General features: G+C 41.9%; 2 protein-coding genes across 2 annotated transcripts in view; one reads left to right on the forward strand and one right to left on the reverse strand.

The window, feature by feature from the left end:
• Nucleotides 1–25321, reverse strand: part of Dhx9 (DExH-box helicase 9) — a 35539-nt gene extending 10218 nt beyond the window's left edge. Inside the window, exons 1-16 of the mRNA XM_070034303.1 lie at nucleotides 25237–25321; nucleotides 21210–21337; nucleotides 20502–20642; nucleotides 19192–19309; nucleotides 17635–17744; nucleotides 16620–16768; nucleotides 14376–14422; nucleotides 13294–13430; nucleotides 12245–12334; nucleotides 11987–12148; nucleotides 10966–11043; nucleotides 10406–10597; nucleotides 5123–5264; nucleotides 4710–4792; nucleotides 1772–1928; nucleotides 1327–1427 (exon numbers count right to left, since the gene is read on the reverse strand). Coding sequence (XP_069890404.1) covers nucleotides 1327–1427; nucleotides 1772–1928; nucleotides 4710–4792; nucleotides 5123–5264; nucleotides 10406–10597; nucleotides 10966–11043; nucleotides 11987–12148; nucleotides 12245–12334; nucleotides 13294–13430; nucleotides 14376–14422; nucleotides 16620–16768; nucleotides 17635–17744; nucleotides 19192–19309; nucleotides 20502–20642; nucleotides 21210–21320 — 1818 coding nt within the window. The 5' untranslated portion in view covers nucleotides 21321–21337; nucleotides 25237–25321. The remainder of the gene's footprint in view (nucleotides 1–1326; nucleotides 1428–1771; nucleotides 1929–4709; nucleotides 4793–5122; nucleotides 5265–10405; nucleotides 10598–10965; nucleotides 11044–11986; nucleotides 12149–12244; nucleotides 12335–13293; nucleotides 13431–14375; nucleotides 14423–16619; nucleotides 16769–17634; nucleotides 17745–19191; nucleotides 19310–20501; nucleotides 20643–21209; nucleotides 21338–25236) is intronic.
• Nucleotides 23067–25286, forward strand: LOC138835564 (serine/arginine repetitive matrix protein 1-like). The gene is made up of 2 exons (XM_070034047.1): nucleotides 23067–23109; nucleotides 24580–25286. Exons 1-2 carry the CDS (start codon nucleotides 23067–23069, stop codon nucleotides 25284–25286), a joined length of 750 nt encoding a protein of 249 aa, XP_069890148.1.
• Nucleotides 25322–26703: the final 1382 nt, after the last annotated feature.

The following is a 26703-nucleotide window of genomic DNA, read 5'->3' on the forward strand; positions in this document are numbered from 1 at the left end:
CAGGCCCTAAGTTCAAGCCACAGGACCCCTCATAGCCCCCCAAAAAAGCTGGATATAGAGACTGACTAAAGTGGCAGAGGACTAGCCTTTAGCATAAGCCAAGGAGAGTGCAGGCCCTGAGCTCAAGTCCCAGCAAAATAAGAACCAGTCTTAAGCAGGCACTGGTGGCTCACACTTGTAATACTGCTACTCAGGAGGCTGAGATCTGAGGACTGCAGTTCACAGCCAGTCTGGGCAGGAAAGTCCATTAAACGCTTATCTCCCATTAGCTACCAGAAAACTGGAAGTTTTCTAGAGTGCTGTGGCTCTAGTGGTAGAGTGCTGGCCTTGAGCTGAGAGACAGTAAGCACCCAGGCCCAGAGTTTAAGCCCCATGAGCAAAAAAATAGGATTACAAGTGTAAGCCACTGATGATCCAAAAAATTTTAAATTTTAGTATTTTATTCTGAAAGACTACTTCTGAAAACTTGTGTTTCTAATGACAATTAACTCTTGGTCTTAAATATGTAGAAAAAATAAATTGTTAAAGTCGGTCCTATTTCCCCTGCTTATTAGATCTTTTGACTGAAGGGATGGAGTGTCTCACATTACTTCTACCTCTATTACTGGCTATCATACAGCCTGCCTAGCAAGCACAACACCACATGATAAACCCAGGAACTCCCAACACTGTTTCTTTCCCTGAAATCCTCGTAACTTATTTAATACTCTCTACTGGGCATCACTGTACTGTTTATTTAAATTAGGATTCTAGGGCTGGGAAGGTGGCTCAGTGGTAGAGCGCTTGCATTGCATGCATGAGGCCCTGGGTTCGATTCCTCAGCACCACATAAGCAAAAAGAAAAAAGCCGGAAGTGGCGCTGTGGCTCAAGTGGTAGAATGCTAGCCTTGAGCTTAAGAGCTGAGGGACAGTGCCCAGGCCCAGAGTTCAGGCCCCCTGACCGGACCCCCCCCCCCAAAAAATTAGGATTCTAACTGCTGCTACCAAAATATTAATATGAGAATCATCTAAGCAACTTGATTGGTTAGACAAAGAGTCTCCTTTTCTACAAGCTTCCCTATGCTGTGACATAAAAGAAAACACTTTCTGCAGTGAAATAACTTGGTATGAATTACCTTTAACCCTAATAACCTTCAAATGTCATGTTCTTTGGACTTTTATTACAGATGATTTAATTCATGGCCAAAGAGATAATGACCAACCCCAATGAAATATGCAAATTATGCAGATAGCAAGTACAGGCAAATTTTAAGCTTGCTGTAATGCTTATTTTGTCTTTTCTCCAACAAATGCCCACAAAAAAAATTCCTCACAGAATGTACTTACATCATCATCCTCACCACCATCATCTTCTTTGTCCTTCTTTTTCTTATCCTTTGGTGGAGGAATAAATTGGGTCATCTGAATGCAGTCTTCCAGAAAATATTCTGCCAATGATAATTCAGGTAAGTATGAATTATCAACTTTAACACTGCAGCAGAGTTTAAGAACTCTTTGTTTTTTTTGGGTCCGGTCGTGGGGCCTGAACTCTGGGCCTGGGCGCTGTCCCTCAGCTCTTCAGCTCAAGACTAGCGCTCTACCCAGGAATGTCTGTGAGATTCCTATCTTCAAAAAATCACCAGAAAACTGGAAGTGGCACTGTGGCACAAGTGGGCCCAGAGTTCAAGGCCCATGACCAACAAAAAAAAATTTTTTTAATCCCTGGCATTACGACAATCCAAATCCTACTGAACAGTATATTCACCTTTTAACCCCATCCCCTCCAATGTACCTTGAACCGGGTAAGTCCGCCCATAAACTTCAATGATGGGACAATTGAAGAAATATTCACAAAACATGGTAGTATCGATAGTAGCAGACATAAGAACAATTCGAACTTCAGGATAAGCCAGAACTACATCACGCAGTACTACCAGAAGGAAATCAGTCTATTAAAAAGAAAACAGAAGTGAGACTTACAGGATGTTGTTAATGTATAGAAATATTGCAATTCAAAGCCAACCAGGCAGTCAAGTCCACTAGACATGTTTTATTTTGTCAGTTGTTGGGTTTGAATTCAGGACCTGGGTGCTATCCCTGATCTTTTTTTACTGAAGACTAGTGCTCTACTACATTGAGTCACAGTGTCACTTCTGTTTTAGTGGTTAGAGACAAGATCTTAGCTTCCTGAGTAGCTACAATTACAGGCATGAACAACTAGTGATCAGCTAAGTAGACTAGACTTTTATCTACAAATTAACCACTAAAATATAGGAGGTAATAGTAGGGCATCAGCCTTGAATGAAGAGGCTGAGGAACAGTGCCCTTTAAGAGAAACTACACTACGCCAGGAATGTGGCTTGTTCATCATGAGTGAAGCCCTGGGTATTCCTCAGTACCACAAAAACAGAAAAAGGTGCAAATGACACTGTGGCTCAAGTGGTAGCCTTGTGCAATAAAGCTGAAAGCTCAAGGATGGTGTCCAGGCCCAAAGTTCAAGCCCTGGGACTGGCAAAAAAAAAAAAAAAAAGTAAGCTACACTTTAATATATATATAACTGCATAAAAATTGGTAAGTCTCCATCACTGCCATTTAAGTTTAATTACAGAAGTGGACAAAGCATCTTTTTGTGGTCTTGTGGCTTTTACTTTCCCACTTAATCATTGAAATCTTCAACAACCTTATCAAAGTTACTTTAACAAAATACTAATGACCTATGGTATTGTAATACTTTAATGCTAAGACTACAGACATGTTAACATGCAAGACTACTGAAATACAGACAGATGGTACCTAAGATGATCTGTGTTCAAAGGCATAATGCCACATCCAGCTTTCTTGGGGTGGTTAGTGTTCTTATAGACAAGACATTCCTACCCAGGTAGCCTTTGTACAGACCTCAGCTTCCTGAACAGCTAGGATTATAGATGTGAGGCACCTGTGTCCAGCTGATATAATTATGAGATTAACTTTTAACATTTCCACGTGTGAAAATAGAACAATGAAACCTGAAATTGTTTTAAGTAGTAAAAGTATAGGTAAGAGGAAGGGGTTTGGAGGATATGGTATGTAGTGTCTGTCAGTGTAGTCATATACAGAAAGCTGACACCCATTTTGTCAAAGACCAAGAGAGATAAAGGTCAGAAATAAATGCTAGTTTCTTTCCTAAATTTGGATGTACTATCATTAACTATATAAAGGGATCAAAACACTCCAACTGACAATTATGTTAAAAATTTACAATTTAGGGCTGGGAAAGTGGCTCAGTGATAGAGCACTTGCCTTGCATGCCTGAGGCCCTGGGTTCGATTCCCCAGCATCACATAAGCAAAAAGAAAAAACGGGAAGTGGCGCTATGGCTCAAGTGGTAGAGAGCTAGCCTTGAGCTGTAGAGCTGAGGGACAGCACCCAGGCCCAGAGTTCAGGCCCCACGACCAGACCCAAAACAAAACAAAAAATTTACAATTTATCAGATAAATTTGCAATTTAAAAACTCTAATCACCATAAAACTTCATTAGGTTTTAATTCAGCCACCAATTAGGTTCACTCGTAAAAAACTGTAAGCTCTAGAACTGTAGCTATTTTTACAGTAAAAGGCTTTTTTTTTTAAATTTTTTTATTGTAAAGATACTATACAGAGGGTTACAGTTACATGAGTGAGGTAATGAGTACACTTCCTCTTGAACATTGTTACCCCCTCCATTGTTTTCCCCCTACCATCCCCTCCCTCCCTTCCCCCTTCCCCAAGGTTCTTTTTTTTTTTGATTGTGATTAAGTGATTACTTAATTTCCGGAAATTCACAGTATTGTGGAATAATGATGCTCATTTAAAGTCACAAATTCATTCTAACTTTCCTGGAGCAAATTGTCTATCACAGTCTGTAATATATAACAGTGCTCCCATGTTATATACCATATATGTGATCAGCAGCATGGGGATATTTGGTAGTGGTTCAACCAGATGAGTGGGAGTTCTGTTTCTTAAGTCCTGTTAGTTTTGTCATATCACCTAACATTTTGGATTTAGCATCCACTTATCAGGGAGACCATGTACTGTTTGTCTCTTCGTTCTTGGCTTACCTTTACTTTTACAGTAAAAGGCTTTTTGAGCCAGGCGCTGGTGGCTCATGCCTGTAATCCCACCTACTCAGGAGTCAGATCTGAGGATTGCAGTTCAAAGCCAGCTCAGGCAGGAAAGTCTGTGAGACTTTTATTTGGTTGTGGGGCTTGAACTCTGGGCTTTGGCTCTGTCCCGAGCTCTTCAGCTCAAGGCTAGTACTCTACCAGTTGAGCCATAGCGCCACTTCTGGCCTTTTCTGCTTATGTGGTGCTGAAGAATCGAACCCAAGGCCTCATGCATGCAAGGCAAGCACTCTACCACTGAGCTACCTTCCCAGCCACAAGACTCTTATCTCCAATAAACCACCAGAAAACTGGAAGTGGCACTGTGGGTCAAATGGTAGAGTGCTAGCCTTGAGCTTAAGATTTGAGGCCCAGAATTCAAGCCCCAGGAGGACCAAAAAAAAAGAAAAGAAAGGCTTTTTGGGGTGTTTCCTAGACTTAACATAATGGACGGACTTCATAGTAAGGAGTAAGCATCTCTGTGATTGTGAAAGTTCTGAGGATGAATAATATATTAATAGTATAACTAATGGGAAAATAGAGCACTTCCCCACCCTCCCCCAAGTAGATAGCTTTAGTATGTGAAAGTAATTCACAAATAACTTACATTAATGTCTCTTTCATGTATTTCATCCACTATTACATGACTGATGCCTCGGATGCCTGCTTCTAGTTTTCTTAGGAGCACACCTTGAAAATAAAATCAGAGCAATTGGGAGGTTTTCCATGGCTGATACAGGTACAAAAAGTATATTGAGAATCAAAGCAAATATCCAATTATCCACACCTCAATATCCCCAGTTCAGCAAATAGCATACATACTCAAAGGTGACAATGTAGCCAACAATTTTCTTAAATGAATTCATGATTTTTATGTCTGTTGAAACACTATTATCACTCTCACAGTCAATTAAAAGTTATATTTAAACAAGATGTTCAGATTATTTCTAACCATTCATCTCAGTTACTACATTCAGTAAACATGACGAATCCCAAATAAAATCAAAATACATTACTGACCTACAGTACAAAACATTATGCTTGCATGAGGACGTGGAAGTATAGATTCAAACCGAACACTATAACCACAGCTTTTTCCAGGTTCTTCACCTCTCTCATATGCAACTCGCTCTGCCACAGAGACTGCACTGATTCTCCTGGGCTGAAACAAGAAAAAAGTGATTTAAAATCAGGGTCTCGGGTGGCAACGTGCCTTTAATAGTACAGGGCTTCCTTGCCTAGCATCCATGAAACCCTGGGTTTGATTCCTCAACACTACATAATCAGAAAAGGCCAGAAGTGGCACGGTGGCTCAAGTGGCAGAGTGATAGCTTTGCGCAAAACAAGCTTAGGGACAGTGCCCCACGACTGACAAAAAAAAGAAAACAAAACCAGGGTCTCAAACCTCTAACCCTAGCTATTCAGGAGGGTGAGATAAAAGGATTGGAGCCAACCATGGCAGTAAAGTGTGAGAATTTGATGGCTAATCTCCAACCTGTAATCAAAAAGTCGAAGTGTCACTGTGGCTCAAAGTGGTGGAGCATTAGCCTTGGAAAAAAAAGAGCTCAACGATAGCAACTACGTCAAGTTCATTTCCACAACTGACCAAAAAGAAAAAAAGAACAAAATAACAAGGTCAACCATATGCAACTTATTCTGCCTTACCTTTTTAAAAACTTTTTAAAAAACTTTTAAAAAACTTATTATTTTCAGTGGTGGTGCTTGAACTCTGGGACTAGATGTCCCTGAGCTCTTCAGCTCAAGGTGAAGCACTCTTACCACTTGAGCCATAACATCACTTCAAGTTTTCTGGTGGCCAACTGGAGGGAAGTCTTAAACCATGATGCTCACATCTCAGCATCCACAATTGATAGGATCACATGGGTGAAGTGAACCACCAGGGCTCAGCACACCTAATGTTTTTGGTACGGTAACATTCTGCTGTAAGGCATAATTTTACAGAACATTACAGAACTTTAACCAGGACACTATAATAAGTAGTAAGGTCAATGTTTTAGACAGCTCAAATGTTGAATTTTATTATGTTCATATTTAAATTAAAGCTTTAGTTATAAATACAATAAATTTAAGGCTTGTAATTTATATTGATTTTTCCAATTAAAAAGCTTTTAATATAAAATTTCTTTTTTTTTTTTTTGGTCCGGTCATGGAGCTTGAACTCTGGGCCTGGGTGCTGTCCCTCAGCTCTTCAGCTCAAGGCTAGTGCTCTCTACCAGTTGAGCTACAGCACCACTTCCGGCTTTTTTTTTTGCTTTTGTGGTACTGAGGAATCAAACCCAGGGCCTCATGCATGCAAGGCAAATGCTCTTACCACTGAGCTATCTTCCCAACCCAAATTTCTAATTTTTTAAAACTACATTTTAAAAACACCAAATGATTAATACTACTATAATTTTGTTTCCATTATAACTGAAGTTTCCTATCTCCCCAGTGTACAACACAATCTTAATTTGTAGGCCACTATTGTGTTGTTGTTCTTTGCCAATCCTGGGACTTGAACTCAGGGTCTGGGCTCTGTCCCTGAGCCTCTCTGTGCTCAAGGCTAGCGCTGCTCTACCACTTGAACCACAGCACCATTTCCAGTTTTTTCTGTTTATGTGGTAGTGAGGAATCAAACTCAAGGCTTCATGCATGCTAGGCAAGCACTATACCAATAAGCCATGCCTCCAGCAAGGCCACTATATTTTCGACGTGCCAGAGGACAATTGGAACAACAGAAATTTATCGACTGGGGTATTTTTTTTAAAATACTTTGAAGTTCATTCATTTCTTTAAGAAGGGAGACATAGGGCTGGGAAGGTGGCTCAGTGGTAGAGCGCTTGCCTTGCATGCATGAGGCCCTGGGTTCAATTCCTCAGCACCACATAAGCAAAAAGAAAAAAGCCGAAGTGGCGCTGTGGCTCAAGTGGTAGAGCGCTAGCCTTGAGCTGAAGAACAGTGCCCAGGCCCACAACTGAACCCCCCCCCCACAAAAAAAGGAGACATAATGGTACATGCTAAACACCATGTTCAAGATCAGAGGCACAAAGACCCTAAGATCAAGGTCAGCTGCGATAGAGACCAAGACCCTGTCTCAAAGACGAAATAGCCAAGCATCTACAGAATATGCCTTCAATCCAAGTTTCTAAGGAGGCTGATTATGTAAGCATCATGTGTTCAAAGCCACCCAGGGAAAAATGCGGAAGTGTATATACATACAAGTTCTGATGGTTCAACTCCTATAAGCTATAGCAGCTGTTTAAAGTCCAAAACTCTTTTCTCCAATTAACCAGCCAAATATCAGAAGAGGAACTGTGACTTTAAAAAAGAGAATGCTGTAGGGCACCAGTTGCTCCCACCTGTAATCCTAGCTATGCAGGAAGCTGAGATCTAAGGATCATGGTTCAAAGCCAGGCCAGGCAGTAAGACTCCTATTGTCAATTAACCACCAGAAAACTGAAAGTGGCTCAGAGCTGAGGGACACTGCCCAGATCTCGGAGTTCAAGCCCCATGACAGAGAAAAAAATAAACGAAAAGGTAGAATGCTAAGTAAGGGACAGTGTCCAGGCCCATGTTCAAGTCCTAGTTGTCAACACAGAAATACAAACATCCTAACAAACAGATATGAAGACCCTATATCTCAATCAAGTCAGGTATAGTGGCACAGATCCTTACTTAATCCTAGCTATGCAGGAGACATAAATGGGAGCATAGCCGGGCGCTGGTGGCTCACGCCTGTAATCCTAGCTACTCAGGAGGCTGAGATCTGAGGATCGCGGTTCAAAGCCAGCCCGGGCAGGAGAGACCGTGAGACTCCTATCTCCAATAAACCACCAGAAAACCGGAAGTGGCGCTGTAGCTCAAGTGGTAGAGCGCTCGCCTTGAGCTGAAGAGCTGAAGGACAGTGCCCAGGCCTGGAGTTCAAGCCCCATGACCGACAAAAAAATAAATAAATAAATAAATAAATAAATAAATAAATAAATAAATAAATAAATAAATAAATAAATAAATGGGAGCATAGAAATCAAGACAAGCCAGGGAAAAAGACCTTATTCTCAAAGTAACAACAACAACAAAAAAGACTAGGAGAACTAAGCACAGAATTAAAGGCACCTCTCTTTTATACAATGCTGACACCTTTAAGAGATCATCCCTTTGAATAAGCAAGATTGAGTGAAAGCTTCATCAATTTTCACTAAAGATTTGTATCCTGCTTTGGGTACTGGACAAGAAACTAATCAATTTCAGAACAAAAAGATGGGGAGCCACTAGGCACTGGTGCCTCATGACTGTAATTGTGGTTGAGAACAGCCCAGGCAAGAAAGTACTTGAGACTCTGCCCTCCAATTCACAATCCAAAAGTCTGGGCCTCAAATGGTAGAGCACTAGCTTTGAGTACAAAAGCTCAGGGGCCATAACCAGGCCTATATCAAGCCCCTGGACACATCTACATTAAAGTCAATAGGAAATGGTTCAACCTGAATGGAAAAGATCCTTAAGTTTCCTCCTACAAAATGGGACAAAATAAACTTATGAACACTGCTTAATCCAAGTTAGTAACTATATAGTATCCCAGTATTATACCACTTAATGTGTTATATTAGACAGTTTACTTAACCTGACTCAGCCTTATTAATGGAAAAATTAAGTATGATACGGACATTAAAAACTTCTAAAATAACCTCACTCCAGTTAGAACGGCAAAAATCAAAAACTCTAACAACAACAGATGCTGGAGGGGATGTGGACAGAAAGGAACCTTACTTCATTGTTGGTGGGAATGTAAACTTGTTCAACCACTTTGGAAAGCAGTATGGAGGTTCCTCAAAAGACTTCACATAGAACTCCCCTATGACCCAGCAATCCCACTTTTGGGCATTTACCCAAATGTTTACAAACAAGACCACACTAAAGCTACCAGCACAACTATGTTTATTGCAGCATTATTTACCATAGCTAAGATATGGAACCAACCCAGATGCCCCTCAGCAGATGAATGGATCAAGAAAATGTGGTCTATATACACAATGGAATTCTATGCCTCCATCAGAAAGAATGACATTGCCCCATTTGTTAGGAAATGGAAAAACTTGGAAAAACTATATTAAGTGAAGTAAGCCAGCCCAAAAAGTCCCATGGTTTCCCTTATTTGCAATATCTAGTATCTGTATGAGTCAAGCGGAAAAGGTCAGATAATGTGATGTCAGGAAAATGAACCCTTAGATATGTATTTTAATGTTTTTTTCTTTCATGCAGGTGTTTCTAATGCATTTATAAGATTATCTCTTTGTTGCTTTGTATGTCCCTCCCCCACAGTATAACCCCTGCTTTCACTATATTTGATGTCAGTATAAGTTGTGGAGGAGATGGGGAAAAACCAGTTGTTTAAGGATACAGGTGGACCTGTCGCAACAATGAGAAGTACAAGTTGTCATGTCCAAAACGAGCTTTACAACGTCGGTGCAGGGGGGGGGGGCAAGGAGAAGGATTGGGATTGGGGGGGAGGGGGGAGGCTGGGAAGGGAGGTGAAGGGTAAAAAAAGGAGGAGACTGCAATGCTTGGTAAGAAATGTACGCATTATCCTGCCCATGTAATTGTAACCCCTGTGTACAGTATGTTCACAAATAAAATTAAAATTTAAAAAAAAAACCTTCTAAAATATGGGGCTGGGAAGGTGGCTCAGTGGTAGAGCGCTTGCCTTGCATGCCTGAGGCCCTGGGTTCCATTCCTCAGCACCACATAAGCAAAAAGAAAAAAGCCGGAAGCCGCGCTGTGGCTCAAGTGGTAGAGTGCTACCCTTGAGCTGAAGAGCTGAGGGACAGCGCCCAGGCCCAGAGTTCAGGCCCATGACAGGACCCAAAAACAAAAAAAAAATTTCAGGTGCCAGTGGCTCATGCCTATAATCTAGCTACTCAGGAGGCTGAGATCTGAGGATCCTGGCTCCAAGCCAGCCAGGGCAGCAAAGTCCATGAGACTCAGCTCCAATAAACCACTCAAAACTGGAAGTGATGCAGTGGGGCTCAAGTGGCAGAATGCTAGCCTTGAGCTGAAGAACTGAGGAACAGAGTTCAGCCCCATGAGGGGGGGTGGGGGGAAAGATCAAGTTTTTAGAGTTGTGTGTGGAACACAGTAAATATTAACCATTACCTATTTTGTTGTTTAGTTTTTACTTAATATAGAAATAACTAGTATTGGGAAGTGATTAACAATGATTCCCTTTAGCTCCTGTCTAGCTTACTAGCATAGGATACTGGAGATTAGGGATTTCTTTCTAGCTATCCACACTTACGGCTTGTTACTTACCTGAGTTACTACAATATTACATTCTGCAGCTCGGTCGTTCTGAATAAAGTCATCTAAAATGAACTGTGGAACCTGTGTGGTTTTGCCACATCCAGTAGCCCCCCGGATAATAACTACTGAATTTTGACTAATTGCTTCCAGGATTTCACTTTCAAATTTCTTCACAGGCAGTAACTCTCTTTCCTGTAAGACCTGTGTTGGAAAAGTATTAGATCAGTAAAATTTTCACTAGCAGTTCCTTAATCCTATTGAGAAACCACACCAAAAAAAAAAAAAAAAGTCAAATATTTCCACTTACACTAAAGACAATCATTTCTAAACTCAATTCCCGGTCTGGTTTATCTAAGGGTGTAGGGGCTTTTATCTGTCTTCTTATGAAGGAATGAACATTATCTGCTATCTTATTGTACAGGTGATGTATAGATGGGTTAAATAAGTTGGGGAATGAGTATATTTCTTTTTGAACAGTGCCACCATCTCCCTCATTTTCTCCCAGGTTTTCCCTCCTTCCTCCTATTTGCTATCTTCTACCTGTAACTAGATGACTGTTTCAGACTTACAGCTTGCAAATTATGATCTTGTTCCATCTGGTACATTAATTCATTCTTGAGATCTGTGCTTATTTGTTCTGGAGTTGCCTGTAAAAATAGAAATGCAGAATTCATGATATAGCAGTGAAATACAATTAAATCTGCCTTAGTGGCAGATCTGTTATACATGATTTTGATAAAACACACTTAAAAACAAGCAAAATCTTAAATTCTCAATCCATTCAGTATGCGATTCTGGAGACAGGTCTCATCCACTCCCTTAGGACTGTTTCCCTGGCATTTTAGGAAAATATGCTACCTCCCCACCAGCTAAAAAAAAGTGTCCCCAAAGCAAATTCCAAATTAATTTGCTGTGATTAAAGATTAAGAGAAAATTTTTGGAGTTATAGAAAAATAGCCTAAGCCGGGTACTAGTGGCTCATGCCTGTAATCTTAAACTATCCAGGACGCTGAAATCTGAGGATCATTGTGTCTGATTTTGTCCCAGGCAGGAAATGCCTGAGATTTATTTCAAATTAGTCACCAAAAAACTCGAAGTGGCACTTTGGCACAAAGTGGTATAGCTCTAGCCTTGAGTGATAGCTCAAGGTCAGCACCCAGGCCCAGAGTTAAATCTCCATGATGGACCAAAAAAAGAAAAAAAAAGAATAGCCCAGCTGGCACTGGTGGTACAAATTTATAATCCCAATCAGGAGACTGAGATTTGAGGACCAGGGTTCAGCATAAGCTCAACAGTATTATCAGTATAGTGAACACTCAGCACTTGTAGTAAAGCATTGACCTCTGCATCTTGAGCATGCCTGGGTTTTCTGCAACAATGGTCCTAAAAGTGGGGAATCTCTCCGATACTGTAGGTCACACAAAGAATGTTATGCACCTAAGCCTGTCTTATTGACAATTTTGTATGGTCTTTGATGTTATATATAAATGGGCTTTGGCAAAAAACAAAAAGATATCCACGCTTGCCTTAAGTAACACATCCACTGATAAGGTAAAACGTAAGACATATCAACAAGAACATTATACTCACAAAAGCCAAAGGCCCCTCATCAATGTTGCTGCTAGTCCAAGGATTCCAGTTGGACTGTGGAGGTGACCAAGGAACCACACCTACTTGATTTTGCCTCTGTGATGGTTCAAACTGAGCTAATTTTCCCATGTTGAGTTGGACTGGCATAGTAGGATCAACAGGCTATTAAATTAAAAAAAAAATTAAAAATCATTTTAAAAATCAGTTCTTAAATGAGACATGTTCTACATGAGGTGACTAAAAAGCCTACATACTTACCGGGGGCACAATGTCAAGATTCAGCTCTTGAACAACATTTTGCAGTTGAAGCTCTAAATCTTGAGAGAGGAAAACTTTGTAAGGCTCCACCTACAGAAAAAAAATGAGTATTTATTAAACTAGGTAATATGAACACCACCGTACTAATATTGTAGAGCTGAGTATACAGCTGACAAGAGTAAACCTCAATTAAACTTTTAATGAGACAATGACTTCAAAAGTTTGAAACTCTACCCACTGTTAACAGCATTTTGCCACAGAAGACAATTGATTAGTAAAATCTATTCCATGTTAATTTCCTATCTTTTTTAGGCCCATATACAGCTGCACAAAAGCTAAGAACTATCACTTAACCTTGTCAGTTGTTTTCTTTTACTATTTTTTTTTAACTTATTCCAATCCTCAGATCTCAGCCTCCTGAGTAGCTAGGATTACAGGTGTGAGCCACCGGCGCCCAGCTACTATTTCTTGAATAGAGTATATCACACTTTTGGGGGGAGTTGGTCTGGAAAGATACCATCCTCTTAATGCTTCCTGCCTCATTAGGATGTAGAGTATGTTTCCTCAAACTAGGCTTTTTAAATTGGCCCAGGGTTGCCTCAAACTAAAATCATTTTATCCCATACCTCTGGAGTAGCTGGGATTGATTATAGCTGCTGTACCTGGGTTAATTTTAATTTTGGACGAGATGTCTAACTATACAACTTAGCCAAATAGTAAAATCTAACCTATGAAGCTATTATGTTTAGGCAAGGCCCCACCTTGATAAGTAGAGGGCTCTATCACTCAGCCAAGCCCACAACTCTTAAGTTATTAAACTTAAGTAACCCAAACCAGGCTCTAGTGGTGTAATCTTTACTCAGAAGACTAAAATGTTAAGATTACAGTCCAAAGCCAACCCAGACAGGAAAGTCCTATCTCCAATTAACATAAAGCCAGAAGGAGTATGGTAGACTGCTAGGCTTTTTAGGTAGAAAAAAACTGAGGATAGAAGCCATGTCCTGAATTCAAGCTCTAGCACTGACACACAAAATATGTAAATAACTTACTCTCTCTCCTTCTTTTTTCTTTGTCAGTCCAGAATAAGCTTCAATCACTCCAAGATGGTAGAGTTGTCTAACAAGTGATAGAGCACAGGACTGTGCTGCCAACTTCTTATTTGATCCATGTTCACGTGCAAAAATACCTAAAAAATGTTAAGTTCAGGATTAACAATAGCAGAATTACTCCTTAGTAAAGAACATTATGACATTATTAGACACTAACATATCAAAGAAGCCTTAAAATACAACAGTATGCCCTAAAGTTTTAGTTTCTTTTCATTCTATTCACTAGCCCAATTAAATTCTACAACTTATAAATCATTAAAGCAGGAAAAGATTAGTCCCTCTCTTTAAACTTGTAAGCTGAGCCCCACAATGTAATGTATGATTTATTCAAGGTCACACAATACTTGTTAGTAACAAAATTAGGCCAGGTGCTGGTAGCTCAAACCTGTAATCCTAGCTACTCAAGAGGGTGCCATCTGAAGGATCACAGTTTGAAGCCAGCTCTCAGCCAGTACAGTCTATGAAACTTGTATCTCGAAATAATCACCAAAAAACTAGGAGTGGAGCTGTGTGTGTGGCTCAAGTAGTAGAGTTCAAGACTTAAGCACAAAAGCACAGGAATAGCACTAGGGCCCAAGCTCTAAGACCAGCACATAAAAATGAGAAATAGTGCTATTCTTTTGAGCATAACACCATCAGGCCTAAGAACAAAGAACACACCATCGTATCTTAGCTTTTTCCATCTATTCCTTGTATGTCCCCCTGAGTAACTCTTCAACCTTGGCATGTATCTGGACCATAATCTGACTACATTGTCCATGATGACTGGCAAAGGCCATCCTGAGCAGCTCCTAGTTCAGAACAAGTATTTAACTTCTATTTGGATTAACTTCCCTATCTCAGGCTCTTAAGTAGGAATATGGTCTGATATATTTTATTAAGTTATCAAACCTCCACATATCAAATTTCCCTAGTGTTATCTAACATCATACTATTACATTAATATAGCTTACAATAGTAGCTCAATATTTTAAGTTTGAAAAATCTCTCTAAACTTAAAGATCAAGTAAATAGTAACTTACGTCTGCCCAGCTGCTTGATATAAATGGTCATTTCTGCGATAAAGCTCCTGTAAAAACATACAAACAAGATTAGAAATTTCAGGAAAAAAAATACTAAGTCTCCCAAAGGAGGCTTTCTAACTGCTTTAGGCAAATCATAGCAAAAAAAAAAGGCGCGCTATTAACATTTATTTCTATCCAAACCTAGAAAAAAATATGTAAACTTTGCATAATATACAACATGGCACGAGACAGTTATCAGTTGATGAGCCTATTGTTCATAAAAAGAAAATGTTAGTGTTTTAGATTTCATATTTACTTACTGTCATTCCAAAGGTTGGTGGCAGATTAGCTAGAATACTTTCAAAGGAAAGGAACTTTCTACTTAGCTTTAAGCCAAAAAATAAGAGCAGGCAACAAACTCTCCAAATTATAATTGTGATTAGCTTAAGATCCAGGTGGATAGGCCACTCATTATGGCTAAAATCTGCTAAAATAGGCTAATGTATACCAACACTCATAATTGTACCAGTAGCTCTTGGGACAGTATTCTACTCTCCTTATAGTTAGAAGCAGCCCTTGGTAAGAAATTTAATATATACCATATATACCATATACTTAAATCAGGCCCTAGGAATGAAAAGTATTTTTTCTCATGGCTTAATTCTAACAGATAGCAAGGAATGAATTGGGGGTATTAAGCAAGGGAAATAATTCACTTTAGAAATTATATATTCTGATCCTTTCGCTGCTCAGGTACATTCTGAACTTTGTGCTGTGAGTAAAAGGTTAGATGAAGCTTAAGAAAAAAATGTTAGTCTCCTTCCTATACTTCAAGAACTGACCTTCAGGCACAAGGGCTTCAGGGGTCAAAGGTCACTGGCTTTCAGGGAAACAACATCCACCCTTTCATTAATGACACCGATGACAATATGTTTCTCAGCCAGGCTTTAAAGTCAGCACTCAATCTCATTCTCCTCCACCTAGGGGGAACAGCGACACCAGAAATCAGTTTACAATAGTTTTCCATGTGATTGCTTAGTTCAGCCTAAGCATCAGCACATGTGTATATGAACACAGACCTCTGGTGTTGCTGTCTATTATGCCTTTCAATAAAGGACATACATAGAGCAATGTTGTCTCAGCTCCCCCAACTGTCAGCCTCCTATGTTGTCTTGTCCTGAATTATTTCTTTGGATCAGAAATCAATAAGATACTGACATTAAAAAATGTTGCAATTGCAACAATGAGCTTAAGGCACAGGTATCTTATTGTTCTTAAAATTATTAAGAGCTGTTAAGCCCAATAAGACGAAAAATACTTTTAAAATGAAACAAATTTGTCTTTCATTTATAAACTCAAGGTTTAGAAAAATCTGACATCAGATTTAGAAGCACAGAATTTAAGAATTCAGGACTAAACAAAACAGTGGGAAGCAGGAGGAGCTATGCTCTGATCATCCTTTTGATGATGTCAAAATTTTATTTTAGTAATTATTTTAGAGTTGTAGAATGTTTTAATTTTCAGGAAAAATGTATTTTTCAATGTATTTTGAAAAAAATTTTGTAAATTAAGAATATCAAATCGAATCATTAGGTTTCCACAACATCCCATCTATTCCAATAAAAATAGTGCCCCCATAAGAATCTAATCCATATGAGCCTTCCTGGGAGTAATAAGCACTACACCCTGGAATGCTCTTAGGAATAACAGCAAGCAGGCTGAGAAACATACTGTCACATAGCAACTGGCCTTTATGTTCAATTTTATAAATTTAACAGAAAAAGAAAATGTCTACTAATTTAAACCACATACAAAGAATGAGGCTGTCCTTCAACTTTACAGCCCTCAGACTTCGACAGGCCTGTGAACTGGAAACTTTCAAACTGAATTGACATTTGGACTAGAGGCAATACAATCTACAAAACTTACATACACATCTAAATTGACCTATTAAATAAGTAGTATTTTTAAATGCCTCTAATAATACATTAGCCAAATCACCATCATCTGCTGGTTACTTGTGGTGGTGACATTTGCGTCTCACATTCAAATGAGAATCTCAGAACTCTTACACATTTAACATTACAGCAAAAGCAAAACCACACAATAAACTGCACAATAAAGTCAGTAATTCTTGTAGAAGGGTAATTTATTGTGCTTTCCATAATTCATGCCTGATCCACATTAAAATACAAGTGGGTAATGAATATCCAAACATCCATAACTTATTATAGAAGGAAAAAAAGAGTGAAACAAGCAAACCTGTTGTGATCTGGACCCACTTGGGTGTACTTATATTCTCCTTGGATATTTTCTTTTTGGAAATACTGGTTCAGACGAGCCTTAGCATTTTCCAAGGTCCAGTTTCCATGAAGCCCAGCATTTAAATCCACTTCTTCTGACTCTAAAGTCTGTGGAATCAATGATGATTAAATTTGGCTGCACTACTTTGGTTATGCATACTTTAAATACAGGTATTTACACTAGCATTTTCTTTGTACTATCTTATAATGCAATTATGTTCAGTTGTGGTGCTGGGAATATAAACACAGTGCTAAGCAAGCACTTTACAACTGAACTACATCCCTAGCCTTTAGTTTCTTGAGACAGAATCCTATGTAGCTCAGGCTAGCATTTAACTCATGATCCTGCTGTCTCTGGCTCTTAAGTGAAGGACTACAGGCATTTGCCACCATATCCAGCTTAGAAATTGGTGAAGAACCACCTCTGAGCTGAACATGTTGGGGTATGCCCAGTACCCAGCACTTGGGAGGCAGAAAAAGGGGGATTGTGAGTTCAAGGCCAACTTGAGCCACACAGTATGATCCTATCTCAAAAAAACCAGAATAGTTTATAATCCTTCTCAACCACATTAATTTTTAATATAATTGAAGGCTCTATTGTCAAAACTTTCACTTTTAATAAACTATTTCTTAAAATTTGACAATTTTTGTGTTTGTCTTACTACTTCAAATATAATGGAAAAACAAGCCAAATTATTATGTATGCTTATGAATTTCCCCAAGACAACTGCATTCTCTAAAAAGCAGAAAAATCTTTTATTAACAGCAAAAATGTAGCGCTTAACAGACAACTTTTAAGAGCAGATTTGTTTTTGGCCAATTTATACATACAATGGTTTTCATGAACAATGATAGTTTCAAGTTATCACTTAAGACAATTATCAAATTATTAACTTATAAAAGTCCGATCTTACTGTAAATAAGTCCCAAATTACATATCTATAGATAGAATAAATAGAGGTTTGGAGCCTTACCGCTTGCACTTCTTGCTCCTCCTTTCTTGAGTAGTAATCCTTTAAGTTGGCTCCCCGATCCCAGGTGGGACCACCGAAGTCAGAATCCTCAGTTTCAGAATTATTTTCTCCTAAAGAAAATGTTTTTTTGATGAGTCAAGCTGTAAAAATCCCTAAATATTTTGGTTTCCCTAGTGTGTATAAAAGCCCAAGGCTTTAATTTGGTAAGGAAACTAAATTAAATGCCCAGAATTATCCCTGAAGTATAGATCTAAATCAAAATTTTCAAACCTGATATGAAAATAACTACATGCATAAATAAACTGTTAATTCACCATGTTATCTAAGCATTTTATAAGAACAAGTGATACTACTTAAGATCCTAAATGACAGGGCTAACTACAGGTCAGCTGGTAAAAGTGACCTGATGAAAAGGTGATGTCAGGGTGTAGATGAGTGGCATAACTTCTGCCTCCTGTGGGCAAGGCCCTGGGTTTAATTCCCAGCCTTGCCAAAGAAAAGACATGGTAGAGAAGAAGGGGTTGGAATGATACCTAAAATCCCTTTAACCAATGGCAGGGAGCAGGTTTGATGCCAGCCCAGAAGAAACATTTGAGAAATTCCATCCCTAATTAACCTGAAAAATGCTGGTTAGATGTGTGGCTCAAGTGGCAGAACACAAGTCATGAGCAAAAAATCTGAAGAGTATTATGCCCCAGTACCGGAACACAGACACAATCCTTTAGACAAATATGCTAGACTTGTCCAAAATCTATCCTGGAAATTTTAGTTTAAAAAAAAATTAAAATTACATTGTACCAATTGTACCATACTTTTTTTTAGGTGCCAGTCCTGGGGCCTGAAGTCAGTATTGTCCCTGAGCTTTTACTCCTTAAGCCACAGCTCCATTCAGGCTCCCCTCCCCCCATATTAGAGTCTCAGACTTTCCTCCCAGTTTGGCTATCTTTTTGGGGGGGCAGGTCATGGGGCTTGAACTCTGGGCCTGGACTCTGTCCCTCAGCTCAAGGCCGCTCTACCACATGAGCCACAGCACCCTTCTGGTTTTCTGAGTGGTTTACTGGAGATGAGTCTCAAGGACTTTCCTGTCCAAGCTGTCTTTGAACTGGGATCCTCAGATCTTCAGATCTCAGCATCCTGAGTTGCTAGGATTATAAGGTATTGAGCCACAGGAACCCAGCATATAGTACCATACTTCTAAGAAAAACAGTCTAGTGGTTATTTACCAATTTAGAATGACTTTGGGTTGTCTTTTTTTGGGGGGTCTGGTGGTGGAGCCTGAACTCTGGGCCTGGGTGCTGTCCCTCAGCTCTTCAGCTCAAGGCTAGCATTCTAACACTTGAGCCACAGCGCCAATTCCAGTTTTTTTCTTTTTGCTTATGTGGTGCTGAGGAATCGAACCCAGGGCCTCAGGCATGCAAGGCAAGCGCTCTACCACTGAGCCACCTTCCCAGCTGTGTTGTCTCTCTTTACAGTGTAAGTTTTACTGTATTCTAGCTAAATGAAAATGTGAAATATGGAAGATTTATCCTGTTATATGCTTATATTCAAATCCCGTACCTGCTGCCTTGAGAGCCAGGTGTGGAGGAAGAGGTCCTCCCATGGTTGTTTGTCCATCTTCCTTATTAGTATTTGCTGTGGTGTCAGTTGTTTCAGTAACTGCAGGCGGAGGTGCAATCTGTAAAAGGAAAAAGAAAAGGAATCAGCGCTTTAACCTTTAAAGAGACTACATAATTATTTCAATACTTATTAAGATCTGGAGGCGTCTTTGTTTTTGCTCATGGCTGGCACCCTAACATTTGAACCAATGATTTCACCTTTTTGCTGGTTAACTGAAGAGTCAGATCTGTCTGCCTGGGCTGGTTTGAACCACTATCCTTCTATTTCAGTCTCTGAATAGACAGGATTGTAGGTATGAGCCACTAGAACTTTGTCTCATCTATTTTTTTAAAAAACATATAAAGTGGTGCTGTGGCTCAAGTAGTAGTGTTTACCTTGAGCTGAAGAGCCCAGTGACAGCACCCAAGCCCCTAGAGGTCAAGCCCCGTCACTGACAAAAAAAGAAAATCAGATCAATGCCATTACTTCTGTAGCTTAATGTTTTTCCCCATTTAGTACCTTCATTTGTGAATACCACAAATATTCATTCAAAATTACTTTTCATGAGTTTCCATTACATATCCAAGGTACTGAAAATTAAACAAGTAAATGTGCACACAAACAATACTGCAAAATACTATTTTTTTTAACTCTTCTGATCATATGGCTAACTAGGAGCTACGAAAATTTCTCAGTTAAGTAAAGGTAAAAATTCAAGGTATAATTTCTAACCGAAGTAAATCACTTTCTAGCCATGATTACAAGTAGAACCACTCTAAGTTAGGAACATTTGTTATTTTATGTGCACACAAGAATTAGTACTTGAGCTGGGCACTGGGGCTCACACCTATAATCCTAACTACTAAGGAGGCTAAGATGTAATCATGTTTTGAAGCCAGCAGAGCAGGGAAAGTCAATGAGACTTCAATTAACCACCAAAAAAACCCCTCTTGCCTAGGAAGTACAATATCCTGGGTCTGATTCCCAGTACCAAAGAAGAAAAACAATAAAGGTTTAGTGGTAGAGTGCTTGCCTAGCATGCATGAAGCCCTAGGGTAGACTCCTCAGTACCATGTAAACAGAAAAGGCTGGAAGTAGCATTGTGGCACAAATGGTAGAGAGCTGACTTTAAGCAAAAGAGCCAAAGGACAGAGCCCAGGCCTTGAGTTTAAACCCCACAACTGACAAAAAGTCTGTATGTTTAATTTTGAACTCTATTTTTAATCCCATATTCAACACGTATCTCAAAGTGCTTGACTTCAAATACTTACCCCAACAGCTGGGACTTCTTCACTCTTTACTTCATTAATTCGAACCAAATAGTTAACAAAGTCTCTGGCAGCATTGCTCTGTGCATCTTTTTTATTGGTGGAATTGCCCATGCCAGCATAATTATACCCTTCTACCCGCACCTTCAAAATAAAGTGTATTAAAAGTGTGTTAATTCTAGGATTCTACAAATTCAGTTCATTAACAGATAACTCTTATATACACAATGTTATATATATATATAAAAGCATTAAAAACATGGGGCTACTCTATGAAAAAACCTTGAATTATACACTGTCCAGTGGAGAAGCTAATTCAAGCGGAATGCTCTAATTATTAAAATACTATTATTTTAATTCAAGCAACTAAGTGGGTGATATTCTCATCTAACAGAATATCCACACTAAAACCTGATTTTATACTCAGAGAGAAAATACTCTGCTTCTTATAACTGATTCTAAATGAGTTTTAAAACTGTCAATAGCTGAGCTAACTTTCTTCCACTTCTCTACTGATAATTGAGGGAAGTGAGCAAGATTAATGCTCTAGTTCAAATCATTTATCTCACAACTAATCTTAACTAAGCACAATAAAGAACTATTCCCCAGTGTGCAATGAAATCCCCAATGTGCAATAGATTTTTTTTAGCATTTCCAAGCAATGCTTCTAACCCCAAAATGAGCTTCACAGACAACCATATTCTTTATTACCTCACACATGAACTTCTGCCTGTTTTTATTCCCCACTGCTCTAATCTCATACGATGGAGTCATCTTCCTTTTGCCACACCAGGCATACAGAAAATTTTTAATGTCACCCATGATTCAGGTCTTCAGACCTAAGGAAACAAAAATAAAAAAATATGATAGCAATACCTGGATATAAACAATACCTGGAAATTACTAAAAACTTTAGATTAAGTGCAGGATATTCTACCATACTGCTATTAAGCTTTCTTATGAAGAGAAATTTTTAACTGATTTGAAACATTATGGTGTCATAAAACCATGAATTACATAAAAATTGGAAATAATTTTCCTGTATGATGGTTGTATCTTTAGACAGTGATTTTTTTTTGTATCAGTTGGGGGAGGGGATTGAACTCTTGGCCTGGGTGCTGTCTCTGAGCTCTTCAGCTCAAGGCATGTGCTCTACCACTTGAGCCACAGTGATACTTCCCTTTTTCTGGTGGTTAACTGTAGATAAAAGTCTCAAAGACTTTCCTACCCGGGCTGGATTTGAACCTCGATCCTTAGATCCCAGCCTCCTGAGTAGCTAGGATTAAAGGCATGAGCCACCAGCATCCAGTGATTTGTATCTTTAAAAAGAAAAAAATTTTTTAGCCGGGCACTGGTGGCTCCCAGGCCCAGAGTGCAAGCCCCTGACTGACAAAAAATAAATGCCTAAATAAATAATAGAATGTGCCGGGCGCTGGTGGCTCACGCCTGTAATCCTAGCTACTCAGGAGGCTGAGATCTGAGGATCGCGGTTCAAAGCCAGCCCGGGCAGGAAAGACCGTGAGACTCCTACTCCAATAAACCACCAGAAAAAACCGGAAGTGGCACTGTAGCTCAAGTGGTAGCGTGCTCGCCTTGAGCTGAAAAGCTGAGGGACAGCGCCCAGGCCCAGAGTTCAAGCCCCACGACCGACAAAAAAAAAAAAAAAAAAAAAAAAAAAGAATGTGTGCAAGGGACTGAGAAGGGGCCGGGCGCTGGTGGCTCACGCCTGTAATCCAAAATACTCAGGAGGCTGAGATCTGAGGATTGCAGTTCAAAGCCAGCCTGGGCAGGAGAGACCGTGAGACTCCTATCTCCAATAAACCACCAGAAAACCGGAAGTGGCGCTGTAGCTCAAGTGGTAGAGCGCTCGCCTTGAGCTGAAGGACAGTGCCCAGGCCCAGAGTTCAAGTCCCACGGCTGACAAAAAAAAAAAAAAAAAGGAACTGAGAAGGTGGCTCAGTGATAAGAGTACTTGCCTTGCATGCATGAGGCCCTCAGCTGGATTCCTCAGCACCACATAAGCAGAAAAAGGAGGAAGTGGCGCTGTGGTTCAAGTGGTAGGTGCTAGCCTTCAGCTGAAAAGCTGAAGGACAGCACCCAGGCCCAGAGTTCAGGCCCCCACAACTGACGTCCCCCGCCCCCAAATGCATGAACACAACAGGGCAACTGGGTTTCTAACCCTAGCTACTCCAGAGGCTGACAGCTAAGGGCAGTACAATAACAGAGGCGCGAATATCTATGCGATCAGCTAACACCAAAAGGCTGGAAGTGGAGCAGTGGCTCAGGTGGAAGAACACCTAAGTCTTGGGCACCAAAGCTCAAGGATAGCAGCCAGGCCAAACTCCAGGATTCTTATGCACAGTACATGCACAGACAACAGAAACATGGACACAAAATAAGGAATACAGTATCAAATTCCTTTCTCCCTATGTAGTCTCATGATATAACTCGTTAGTAATATTCCTGCCAGCTTTATCTCCATGGTTATATTCATTTAATTAAACAGTAATGTCCATCTTCAGGCTAGCTTGCCACCTCAGTAGAAACAGTATTAAATTTACTCCCCAAATGCGTTCCAACCCTGATCTGTATGTTTACATCATCTACAGTGGTATTGTTATCTGCCAACATTAACCAGGCTATACAATTTCAAGTTGGAATAGTGTCGGAAGATCCTTTACAGCCTAACTCTGGTAGAGCTCTCAGTGTTATTAGGGTCATACCTTATCCTAATGCATAAAGAACTATTGTTTTTAATCCTTAAAACTGTACCAAAAGGGCTGGAAAGCTGGTTCAGTGGTAGAGTGCTTGCTTTTCATGAATGAGGCCCTGGGTTCAATTCCTCAGCATCACATGAATAGAAAAACAAAAAACCAAGAAATGTTATTACCCTTAAGATCGTGAGGTTGGGAGCCAGTGGCTCGTGCCTCAGCTACTAAGAAGGTTGAGTGAGAGCTGAGGATCCTGGTTCCAAGACAGCTGAAGAAGCAAAATCTAAAGAACCTATTATCTCCAGTTAGCCACCAAAAGACCCTTAAGTGGAGCTGTGGCTAAAATGATAAGAATGCTTGCTTTTGAGTTTTTTCTCTCTTGGACAGTGCACAGTCTGGGCCCAAACCTTACAGGCGCAGGAGCACATGTGAGCACACGCAGGACAACTAAGTGGATGGAGAATATTTCTCCTTTTTGCCAGTCCTGGTCTTGAAATCTGGGCCTAGGGGCTGACCCTGAGCCTCTGAGTTCAGGGCTAGCGCTTGGCCACTTAAACAACAGCACCACTTAGGACTTTTTCTGAATAGTTAAAGATGAGTCTCTCAGATTGTTGAGTGGTGGCTCCCGCCTGCAATCCTAGCTACTCATGAGGCTGAGATCTAAGGATCTCGGTTAAAAGCCAGCCCAGGGCAGGAAAGACTGTGAGACTCATCTGCAATTAACCACCAAAAAATCGTTAGTGGTGCCGTGGCTCAAGTGGTAGAGCGCTCACCTTGAGCTGAAGAATTGAGGGACAGCGCCCAGACCCAGACTTCAAGCCCCACAACCGACCCCCCCCCCTCCAAAAAGCCTCACGGTCAGAACCGGGCTAGCTTCCAACCAAGATCCTCAGATCTCAGTCTCTCCACGGCACCCCGTGGCTCAAGTCTAATTCTACCTGCTCAGGACGCTGAGAGCTGAGGACCGGGGTTCAAAGTCAGCCAAGACAGGAAAACAACATTGAGAAGGCTCATCTCCAATTAACTACCAAAAATATAGGAAGTGGAGATGTGGTAGTGCCAGCCTTGAGCAAAAAAGAAAAAAAGCTAAGGGGGGGAGTGTCTAAGCCCTAAATTCTAGGCCCAGGGTCCACACAAAGATACCTGATCCCGCATCTACCGACCCCCATCACAAGCGATTTGGGCTCCGAAGTAGTTCCACCCACCCTGACACGACCACACGGGACTATTGCGACAGTACTACACTAGCAGCTTTGCCGCCGTGAAAGTCGTTCTTTCGCGCGCGCTCCACCTTCCAGTCACATGGCCCCCCTTCTAATTCCCCGCCAGCCTCTGGCCTTAAGCGCCGTTAATCTCATTTCGGACTCCAGAGGCCCAGATTTCGAGCTCCCGTGCCCGGCCTTCCGCCTTCGGGACGCCCTCTCGGGCCTCCCGAAGTAGCGTTCTCCTCACAGCTTTTCCCTCGGTCTCACCCCATCTTCACGAAAACCTCCCTTTATCCTCCCGCCGCCGGGCCCCAGCTCCGCCCCCTCCGGGGCCCGGGCCGTTACCTCCTAACCCGCTCACGGCTCCGAGCCGTGGGGCCTGCGGCCTGCGGCGCCGCGTCGAGATTTGCCGCAGGAAACGAGGAAAAAACTGGAGCCCAGGCGCCGGCAGCGTGGCGGCGGCGACCACGAGGCACCGCCGGCGACGCGACTTCCCTTCCCCTCCCCCTGACTCCGACCGCGCGCGCGCGCGCGCGCCCGCGCCGCCCGCCCACCGCCCCCCCCCCCCACTCAGGCGGGCTAGGCCCGAAGAGAAAAGCCCGCTGTGCGCGGGAGACCGGAGTCGAAAAACGAGGCTTCGGGCCCGGCCTCCTGCGCAGCCGCGAGCAACGCCAGGCAATCCGGGAACGCGCCGGCGGCCGGGCCCATCCCCCACCCGCCGCCGCCCGCGCCTCACAACAAAGCCGGCTGCGGCGCCGAGGCCCGCAGCCCTCCCGCAGCCCCCGCCACCCAGCACCGGTGGTCAGGACATCTCTACCGTACCTGCCTCTGCTTCCCGGTGCCTGAAAGCGCAGTCCTCTAAAGACAGTTAGGGGCTCTGGCCTTCCAGCGAGAGAGCGAAAGAAAGCACGGCCGCACGCATGGAGGCCGCGACGAAATGGCTCCGACCGCTGCTCTAGGGGGCGGAGTCACTGCTCCTGCACATGCGCAGTAGGCGAACTTGAGGGCGCGTGAGCCTCTAGGGAGGGGGCGGGGCTGCAGCCATTTCCCGCCGCCCGGCGTCCCGCGGCCTGCGAGAACCGTTGCGCCTGGTTTCTGGCGCGCCGTTGTGCTACTTCCTGTTAGGCCCCGTGTGCTGCCGGGCTTTGGAAAAGGCCGCCGAGAGGCCTTGTGGCGTTTCCAAGTTTCATCTATAATATACCCTCCTTGTACCCCAAAATATATATCACCCCGACACAATATCATTGTCAACCACTGGGAAAACTCGGGTCGGGACCGATCTGAGAGGCTGCCCTTTCTTTGTCTTTTGTTTTTGGAGGTGCACGAGTCCCCCTGACCTCCAAACCTTTTCTGTCCTTCCGTTTGAGCCCGGCCTCGGATGCCATTTTAACCACTGAGATCACGGGCCTGCCCCGCCACGGCTGGGCCTGGAGGCCAACTAGAATTACCTCTCCACAGGCCGTGGGTGTGAGGGAAGTGCACGGCCCGTGGGGCAGGCCGGGCCTGGGAGAAGAGATCCGGGTCCCGCCGGATTACCTGGAGGATTCACCTCCCGGACTGGATAACACCCCCCCCCCCAGCGAACCAAATCCCCATCCCTTCTCTTTTGTCCTTTGTTTAGCTCCGTGTAAGCTCCAGCTGTGAAGCTGGCCTTCCCTTGCAGCTGATTAAGACGCTTTGGGGTTTTTGTTTGTGTGGAACCGGGACAACCTAGGAACTTGAGCATCTACCGCCAAACCTCATCCTAAACCCAAATGGCTTTTGTGCATGAATAAACAGTTACAATAGCTGCTGGAGACTGTGGCAGGAATATATTGAATTTAAGGACATCCTTGGCTGCAAAGCAAGATCCTGTCCCCTAAAAAAAATCCTGTCCCTCACTTAATCTCGGTTTACTTCATAGATTAAAATTATCCAGGGGCTGATAGTGTGGCTCAGTGGTAGAGTGCTTGCCTAAGACGCCCTCAGTCGTACCTTCAGCCACACAAAAGTATGGAAACCTCAGGAGGAAAAGAAGATGGAAACTTCTCAGTTGAGGACTTAACCTCAGAGGCAAAGGCCCTAGATTCAGTCACCACAGGACTGGGAAGGTGGCTCAGTGGTAGAGTGCTTTCCTTGCATGCCAGAGGCCCTGGGTTCGATTCCTCAGCACCACATAAGCAAAAAGAAAAAAGGCAGAAGTGGTGCTGTGGCTCAAGTGAGTTGAGGGACAGCGCCCTGGTCCAGAGTTCAGGCCCCATGACCGGACCCCCCCCCCTCAAAAAAAAAGCCTAGATTCAGTCACCAATA

Source organism: Dipodomys merriami, unplaced genomic scaffold (assembly GCF_024711535.1).
Source record: "Dipodomys merriami isolate MVZ:Mamm:240054 unplaced genomic scaffold, mDipMer1.0.p SCAF_24, whole genome shotgun sequence".
In the NCBI taxonomy this organism is placed as follows: domain Eukaryota; kingdom Metazoa; phylum Chordata; class Mammalia; order Rodentia; family Heteromyidae; genus Dipodomys; species Dipodomys merriami.